The sequence below is a fragment of the Rana temporaria genome, chromosome 11 (genome assembly GCF_905171775.1).
Source record: "Rana temporaria chromosome 11, aRanTem1.1, whole genome shotgun sequence".
NCBI classification, from domain to species: domain Eukaryota; kingdom Metazoa; phylum Chordata; class Amphibia; order Anura; family Ranidae; genus Rana; species Rana temporaria.
Genome location: NC_053499.1, coordinates 114,635,689 through 114,645,181, shown reverse-complemented (window position 1 = coordinate 114,645,181; position 9,493 = coordinate 114,635,689). Strand labels below are relative to the sequence as shown.

Here is a 9,493-nt window from a genome sequence, read left to right as displayed (position 1 = left end):
TATCATGTACACTACAGCTCCTAAACTCAGCCTCTCTCTCCTGAACACGGAAGAATCGTGTTCAGGATTGGAACATTTTGACCGCCAGAAAACCCAAAGTAGGCTGTGTGTACATGAAGCTCTAGCAACCCTGGCATTCCAGGAATTTAACAGTTTAAAAAAAAAAAAAAAATCCACTTTATAATTTACTGCTGTTCAGGGGCTCTGGGTTTCATCAAAAAAGCAGCCTCCAGCAAGAGGAAACCAGAGCAAAGCTGGAGACAATTTACAGCACACACTAAATATATGTGAAATTACTAATGCGCAAACCAAATAACTATAAAGAAAGCTGAGTAGCTGCCAACATGAAAAAGGTGTTCCCACACAGTGATAATTAAATATAGGTATATGTGGCGCTCACTCAATGAGCAATAACATAAATTGAAGATTATTTTGATGTTATTGTGTGAGTGAGTGTCACATATACCTATATTTAATTACAGCACACCATAATGTTGGTAGCATAATTATTAATGTGGAATTATTACGGTAATATATATTTTTATATTTTACAAATGACCCACTTAACACATGAAAAAACTAAAACATAATAATCAAATAAAGGGAAAAAAAACAAATGTACAAAACCACCACACATTCCTTTTAAAGTGGTTATAAACCCTCGGGGACAAGTTACACCTACAGGTAAGCCTAGATTAAGGCTTACCTGTAGGTGCCTGCAATATCTCCGAGACCTACACGGTCTCAGAGATATTTACAATTTCCACCGGGCGACGCCTTCAAAGAGGAGCAAGGAGGGCAGCGCTGGAGAACCTGCTGCAATTTGTACAGACATAGGTCCCCAAAGCAACCCACGAGTTTATGGACTTGAGTGGCATATACAGGAAGGAGCGCTCTAAGGTCCTGGATTCACAGAGGTCAGGAGCAGCAGCAGAGGATGTTTATGTACCCAGTCTGTGGTACTAAAACAAATTGCGCTTTCTGGACAACCAGCTTAAAGTGAGGCCACCACTTTCTACCCTTCCATCCAGCCTTCCCTCTACCCTTTCCTCCAGCCAAGATGAGGCTTCCGAGGAGCAACCTGAGATTTCCATCCTGGAAGAAATGGATGCACTCAGCTGGAGACAGGTATAGTATTTTTCAAAAGATTTATTGCCCTAAAATTAATGATGTAAAATAGATGTTAATATTGAAAAGAAAACAATGTTTGAACAAAAAGTGTTTTACATATCAATAGACAGTAGTGGCCAAAAATGATTGGGACAAGAATGAAAACTGCTGGGGTCTTTTCTATTTGTTAAAATTCAATTTAAAAACAGTCATGAGCTGAAAATTGCGTGTGATTGATTAACCAAAAACTAAAACTATGTGCGTTTTTTATACACAGGATGAGCTCAGCCAGGATGAGGGTCTGGAAAGTGGCAGGCAGGAGAAAGCCTGGGGAAGTGGCACCCAGAAGGTGGCCGGGCCCAGTGGCAGCACCCAATCCCCGGTGCCTCTTCTCTGCCTTTAAACAAGAAGGCCCAAGAAGGGTAGGAACCTGGATGAGGCAACACTGGCCCTCATTAGGAATGCTCATGCAACCCTCAAAGACCCCCCCCCCCCTCCACAGCTCAAGAGGGCTATGCCTGCTTATTCGCAGCCAAAATGCAGGAGATGGAGAGGGGCCAACGCCTCCTCTGTGAGACCCTAATATTCAAGGCCCTAAATATGGGGTTGATGGGCGAAATAACCAGAAATACTGACATTTGTGAGGTCACCCATCCTTCTCCACCTCCTCCTTCTCCTCCTTCTGCCACAAGTCCACCTCCAGAGCCACAGGCTCCAAGGAAGAATGGAGTGAAGGCTGCAGGGAAGGGTGCAGGGAAGGCTACAAAGAAGACAATAAAGTGATGGCCTGGGTTCAGTCTGGTCTGACAGAAGATGCAGGCTGTTGTAGTACCACAGACTGGGGACATATATGTCATCTGCTGCTGTTCCTGATCTCTGGGAGTCCAGGATCAGATTGTGCTCCCTATTGTATGTACTTCTCAAGATCCCAATTTTCTTTTTCAAATACTTGATGTCTGCCCTGGGGTCTAAAGGCTTCACAAATTGCAGCAGTTTCTCCAACGTGACCTTCCTCTTTATTTTGTTATGAGCCAGAATAAATGGAATTTATTTTTACAGTAAATACTTGCCTATGTGTTTTGATTAAAAGAGAACAGTTTGTTTGTGAGTAGGCAGGGCCACCAACCAACCTCCTTGAGGTTCAAAAATACAAGATAATAATGTTATTGTGGTAACTTGACACATATAAAATATGGAGATCAATAGAAAATATTTTAAAAATAATCCCCAAAAATTGAGATCTTGATTAAAATTTTACCAAAAAAAAGACAATAAAAAAAACATTATTATGGAGATCTGGCTTTAAAAACCCCAAAGAATTCATGAGCTCACGAGAAATAATAAAGAAACAATTCTGTCAGAACTCTGAATATCAGCAGCAAAACAACTTTATTATTGTAGCATTATAAAGAAGAAAAGAATGCACTGCATTAAACGATGCAATAATTTTCAGCGTGTGACGAACGTGCTATCTCCACTACGAATGCTAGTTTTACCATAACGAACGCTCCCGTCTCATACTTGATTCCGAGCATGCACAAACGGTTTTCCCGCTCTGATTTTTTTCCTGATGGGGAAAAAAGGGATCCTGCTCCCTTTTTTTTCCGTCAGTTTTCCCGTCTGAAAAACTGTGATGGAGCATACACACGGTCGGAATTCCCGGCCAAAAGCTTTCATCGCAGTTTTTCCGACGGGAAAAACGGTCGTGTAAACGGGGCATAAGAATAGGCAGAGAGTAGGTTTAGAGTTAGTTAGGTTCTAAATAGAATTTCACTTTAACCACTTAAGGACCGCCTAACGCCGATATATGTCGTCAGAATGGCACGGATGGGCACAGGCGCGCACAGGTACGTCGCCTTTAAGAGCCCAGCCGACGCGACCCGGTCCGAAGCTTTGTGACTGCGCCCGCAGGACCTGATCACCGCCGATGTCCCGCGATCAGTCACAGGAGCTGAAGAATGGGGAGAGGTGTGTGTAAACACACCTTCCACGTGCTTCACTGTGGCAATGTCAGTGACCGTCTGTTCCCTGATATAGGGAACAACGATCACTGACGTCACACATCCAGCCCCACCACCCAACAGTTAGAAACACATATGAGGTCACACTTAACCCTTTCAGTGCCCCCTAGTGGTTAACTCCTAAACTGCAATTGTTATTTTCACAGTAATCAGTGCATTTTCACCGCCATTAATAGTAAAAAAAATAATAATAATAAAAATGCCTTAAAACTATCCCATATTTTGTAAACACTATAAATTTTGCGCAAACCAATCGATAAACGCTTATTGCGATTTTTTTTTACCAAGAATAGGTAGAAGAATACGTATCGGCCTAAACTGAGAAAAAATTATGTTTTTTGATATCTTTTTTGGGGATATTTATTATAGCAAAAAGTAAAAAATTGTTTTTTTTTTTCAAAATTGTCGCTCTATTTTTGTTTATAGTGCAAAAAATAAAAACCACAGAGGTGATCAAATACCCCCAAAAGAAAGCTCTATTCGTGGGAAAAAAAGGACGCCAATTTTGTTTTGGAGCCACATGGCACGACCGCGCAATTGTCAGTTAGAGCGACGCAGTGCAGAATCACAAAAACTGGCCAGGTCCTTTACCTGCATAATGGTCCGGGTCTTAAGTGGTTAAGGAGCCTGCAACTGCCGGCTTCCTAACAATGATGAGGTATCCCTGCTGTCAGCGAGGAATTCCCCACTGACAGCAGAATTTAAACAAAAGAGCCAGCATAAAAAAAAAAAAACTGTGTGGGGTTCTCCCCAATTCATACTTAGATTTCAAGGAGGACCTCACTGTCCCCCCCCCCCCTCCAAAATAAAAAAAGAGTTTGTGAATTTTTTTTGACAATAGGGTTTCCCTTGAAAATCCAAAAACCCATACCAGGCCGTCGGCCTGGTCTGGATTTTGGGGGGACGGGACTACACACTTTTTTTTTGGTTTGGCATGTGGTCCCCCTTAAAATCCATACACTTTGAAAGGGCTGAAATCACACCTCACCAAAAGTAGTGCACGCACTATTTTTTTAAAAGCACAGCAACCGGATCACGTGGTACATTTTTACCATGCGATCCAGTGTGGGAAAATGCACTGCATTTAAAACCAGAATTTGGGGAGTCTTTAGCTTAGTACTGACCCCCAGCAGATCGAAATTGGAATACGATGCAGAAAGCTGTACAGGAAGGCAGCTTTTCCGTACTGTATTCTAGTGTGAACTGGCCCTCTATGTGTAATGCACACATCTATAGTACATAAACAACAAATCACCGAATTCATCAGATTCTGTCTCTGCCATTCTACTCCCAAAAAATGTTTTCAATGGGTACAGCAGCACTTTATTTAACAACCTTTAAAAGTTCAGTAAACAACAATCACTTGCTGAACCCACCAGCTAAAGGACACCTCCAGATTCAGCATATATCACACCTTACACCAAAAGGACAGAGCCCCTGGTAGAACCAACAACCCACCAACAGGCATGAACCACACCACAGGGTGGGCCCCTATTTTTAAATCATTACAGAAACCCCCCAAAAACCCTCAAACCACCAAGCTGCCATGAAAAGAAAAACAACCACCTAACCTTCTGATTAGCCAACATCTTCCCCCAACTAACTTTTCTAGGAATGACCCTCCAGCAGCAGTGCGGCCTGTACCCCATGGCTCCTCCCTACCATCTGACCAAAAAGCACTAATCAGTTAAAGTGGTTGTAAACCCCCCCCCCAAAAAAAAACCTGCAAGACAAAGGCATAATTAACTAGTATGACTAGCATACTAGCTCATTATGAATTACTTACCTTAGATCGAAGCCCCCAAAGCCGTCCTCTTGTCCCCCTCCAGCCACAGACATCTCACCCGGAGGTTACTTCTGGGTATCTCTGCGTCAAAGCCGGCATTATCCATTCTAAAAACCGGCATTCTCAGTGCGCCTGCGCAAATTGCGCCGTAGACATCGGTGCATGTTTCTCTGCAAATATCTCCTTAACCGTGTAGGTTAAGGAAATATTTCTTGCACCTACAGGTAAGCCTTAATTTAGGCTTACCTGTAGATGCAAGTGATCAGAGAGGGTTTACAAACACTTTAAGGCTTCCTATTCTTACTGTACCCCTAGCTTTGTATCTCTTCCCAGGGATTACAGTATATCATATCCTAGCCATGTAGTTCTATGTCCATGCTTCCCCTCTGGGGCTAGTGTTATTAAAATTTTTATGCGTGAAAGCCACCATGCGGGCATGGGAGGCCGCCACCAACCTAATGTCACCTTCCTACTTAGTGGTGTCGCCCTCAGCCCTGCTGTGGTTGAACCCAAATTTGACAGACTTTTGCTCCCTCCCGAATCCGGGGGTTTGGGCCTGTGGGGGTGTCAAGATATTGGAGGATATCACCAGAGAGGGGGATCTTATCTCCTTTGATCAATTATAGACAGACATGACTTCATTTTTCTTTCGCTACCTGCAGCTGCGTCATGCCTTTCAGGTGCAGTTCAGTGATCGTAGAGTTGAATTCCTTCCCTCGGCACTGGAGACTCTCTTGAAGGATGAAGATCTGGCCAAGACTCTATCAACTGTATAGAAATCTTTGTTTAAAAAGACACCTCTTGGGGTTTCTAGGTGTAAGGAGAGGTGGGAGAGGGAAATTACAGACATTCAAGGGGAGGACTGGGAGGATATGTGGGATCACCCCTTCAAACACTTGGTCTCTGCTAGGGACCGTTTAATACAGTTTAAATTTCTACACCGCATTTACTACACCCCTGCCAGGCTTTCTCGTATCTATCCGTCCGCTAGTGGTCAATGTTGGATGTGCACACATTCCCCGGCAGACTCGGACCATATTTTCTGGGCATGCCCACGGATTCAGACTTTTTGGTCGGGGGTGGTGGAGTGTTTGTCAGAGGTGCTTAGTATTCCGATCCCACTGTCTGCTAGGGTTTGCCTCATAGGGTTGGTGGAGGAGGTAGTTCCCTCCCTGGCAAATCGTACTTTACTAAATATTGGGTTGTTTTATGGCAGAAAGGCTATCCTGTTAAAATGGAAAAATTCCAATGCTCCCACGCTGTCATTCTGGAAGGGGCTGGTCAATTCTGTAATACATCTGTATAAGGCTACTTACAGGGCAAGGGGATGTGACAAAAAGTTTTCACAGGTTTGGCAGGCCTGGCTGGACTCATCGTCTACGGTGGGTTGAGGTTGCTAATTTATTATAAATGACCTGTGCCCTCTTCTGGGTTTCATGTGGATAAGGGCATTTTATGGAGGATTGATTATAATTGGCATGGGAGGACAGAGTATAATTATAATTCCTGTACTGTATATGGTGCTTATGTATGCGATTGTCCGGATAAGGTGGTTGGTTGGGTTATGGGGGTGGGGGGGTATTTAGGTTGAAATATGTTAAATTTACTTTTGGGTTGGGCCCTGCGTGGCCACTGTTGGGTAGGGTATGTTGCCTACCTGGTGGTATGTTAAGTGTTGTGTTTGTGTTGTCCTGTATGAAAACTCAATAAAAAAATTAAATATCCAGTTTCTTCCATTAACAACTTTCACCCTCAGCCCATATAACCATAACATGTTTCAAATATTTATTAAATTAAAGTGGTGCTAAAATTCTATGCATGAAGGTAAAATGGCAGCTTGCTATTGGGGGCACTGGGGGCACTGATCAAAAGAGAGGAGCCAGGAGCACTGGCAGGAGTCTTGAGAAGAAGAGGATCGGAGCTGCTCTGTGCAAATCCATTGCATAGAACAGGTAAGTATAACATGTTTATTATTAAAAAAACAACAACTTTAAAATCACTTTAAGCCTGAGTGTCACACTTATTGGCATATACAGTAGTAGATTGCAAATGCTCCAATTGTAGTGCAAGTTAGGAAAGGAATCCAAGCTGGTAACTGTTGTGTATATATACAATATACGGTATATATCCTGAGATGACTGCCAGACGTACCAAGTGAGGCCCACACTTAATTATTTTAGCAGGATTGATTACCGAAGATTAATATTTTAAATTCCATTACTTTTCTTCTATGTCTTCTTTCATACTCTTCTCCCAGCTGTTCTAGGTATGACCATAACAGATGGATGTCCCATCACAAAGTTGTTAAGACATATTATTTCTTTTTTTCCCTTCACTTCTTAATGTATACCTCACTGTAGAAGCAACCATTAATTCCTGCCATAATTCCATATAATGAGACAGATCCCAAGTGATTATGGTCTCAGTCATAGAACGAATGAACATTGTCCTCTGAGTCTGACCATGCCTGATTGTGATTTTCTGATTCTTTTTCACTACGGAGTGATTCTTCATCTGAATCTGAAACAGAATGCAAAGAATATACAATAAAGATCAATGATGATAAATTCAATAGGATATATATATATATATATATATATATATATATATATATATAAAAAACATTACAACATTACGTTATGTAACCTGAAGACCAAACTTCATGTATATACAGTATATTACATTAAATAAGGGCAAAATGTATGTGCTGTCTGTGGCAACAAACCATCTTGTTTCTTTTGCCGTGAAAATAATGCCGCGTACACACGACTGTTTTTCATGACGAGAAAAATGCAATTTTTTAAATTGGTCGTGAAAAACGGTCGTGTGTATTATGCTCCAGAGCATTTTTGCTCGACGAGAAAAATTCCCGATTTTTTTTTAGAACCTGCTCTATTTTTTCTCGTCGTGAAAAACGGTCGTGTGTACGCTTTAACGAGGGGGAAAAAAATGCGCATTCTCAGAAGCAAATTATGAGAAGGGGAAATGAGCGAAAGCAGCCCAAAGGGTGGTGACATTCAAATGGAACTTCCCCTTTAGGCCTTGTACACACGACCGAACATGTCCGCTGAAACTGGTCCGTCGGACATGTCCGACTGTGTGGAGGGCCTATCGGACAGTTTTCCGGCCTAGCGGACAGCTTTCCAGCGGACAAAAGTTTCTTAGCATGCTAAGAAACTTGTCTGCTGGAAGCCTGTCCGTCGGACATGTCCGATGGTCAGTACGACTCATCGGACATGTCCGATGGCCCAAGAACCCGTGCATGGCGTCAAAGTGATTCGACGCATGCGTGGAAGCATTGAACTTCCGGGTTCGCGCACGTCGCCGCGCCATCGTCGCCGCCATGTCACTACGTCGTCACCGCTTATTCTGTCCACGGGGAATTTGGTCTGATGGTGTGTACACACATCAGACCAAATTCACCCAGCAGACATGTCCGATGAAAACGGTCCGCGGACCGATTTCATCGGACATGTCTGGCCGTGTGTACGAGGCCTTATAGTGCCGTCGTACGTGTTATACGTCACCGCGCTTTGCTAGGAGCATTTTTTTTCACAAACGTGTGTATGCAAGGCAGGCTTGAGAGGAATCACGACAAATCACATCGAGAAAAATGTAGTTTTTTTGCATGACACGGATAACAGTCATGTGTACGCGGCATCTAAATCTAAAAATGCTTTTTGTTAGTAGAGGTGGGAAAATCTAGAACCCCATCAGATATTTATTGCTGTCCGTATCCCTGTTTGAGGCATTTCCTGTCTGGTCAAACAGTTGCCACTATGAAAGTGAAGGTAAATCTCTCTATCAGGCCCGGGTACCATTAAAAACCTGATTTGGGTTCTAATCCTTTCCCATTCTATCCACAAAAAAAAAAAAAAAGTTTGCCTGGACATACACTTTAACCACTTAATGACCAGGCCATTTTTTGCGATAAGGCATTGCGTCGCTTTATCTGACAATTGTCATGCAACGCTGTACACAAACCAAATTTATGTCCTTTTTTTCCCCAACAAATAGAGCTTTCTTCTGGTGCTATTTGATCACCTCTGCAGTTTTAATTTTTTGCGCTATAAACAAATAAAGGCTGACAATTTTGAATAAATATCCCCAAAAAAATAATATTTCTTCATCAGTTTAGGCCAATATGTATTCTTCTACATATTTTTGGTAAAAAAAATACATATATTGAGTGGTTTGTACAAAAGTTATAGGGCCAGATCCACAAAGAACGTAAGTTCTACGATGCGCCTTCGTATCTTTGTTTTGTATGAATGTGGGCTACATCCGACTGACGTACGTCTTAGTACGCCGTCGGATCTTAGGTGCATATTTACGCTGGCCGGTAGGTGGCGCTTCCGTTGATTTCCGCGTAGAGTATGCAAATTAGCTAGATACGCCGATTCTCAAACGTACGTCCGCCCGGCGCATTTTTTTGCGTCGTTTACGTAAGGCTTTTTTCGGCGTAACGTTACCCCTGCCTCTATGAGGCATACGCAATGTTAGGTATGGACGTCGGGACAGCGTTGAATTTTCCGTTGTTTACGTCGTTTGCGTAAAACGTTTCTTGAATAGGGCT

General features: G+C 42.6%; 1 protein-coding gene across 1 annotated transcript in view; it reads right to left on the bottom strand.

Annotated features, from left to right (window-relative positions):
* Nucleotides 1-6,872: 6,872 nt before the first annotated feature.
* LOC120917519 (probable ATP-dependent helicase PF08_0048) overlaps nucleotides 6,873-9,493 on the bottom strand; it is a 74,386-nt gene continuing 71,765 nt past the window's right edge. Inside the window, exon 11 of the mRNA XM_040328869.1 lies at nucleotides 6,873-7,437. Coding sequence (XP_040184803.1) covers nucleotides 7,340-7,437 — 98 coding nt within the window. The 3' untranslated portion in view covers nucleotides 6,873-7,339. The remainder of the gene's footprint in view (nucleotides 7,438-9,493) is intronic.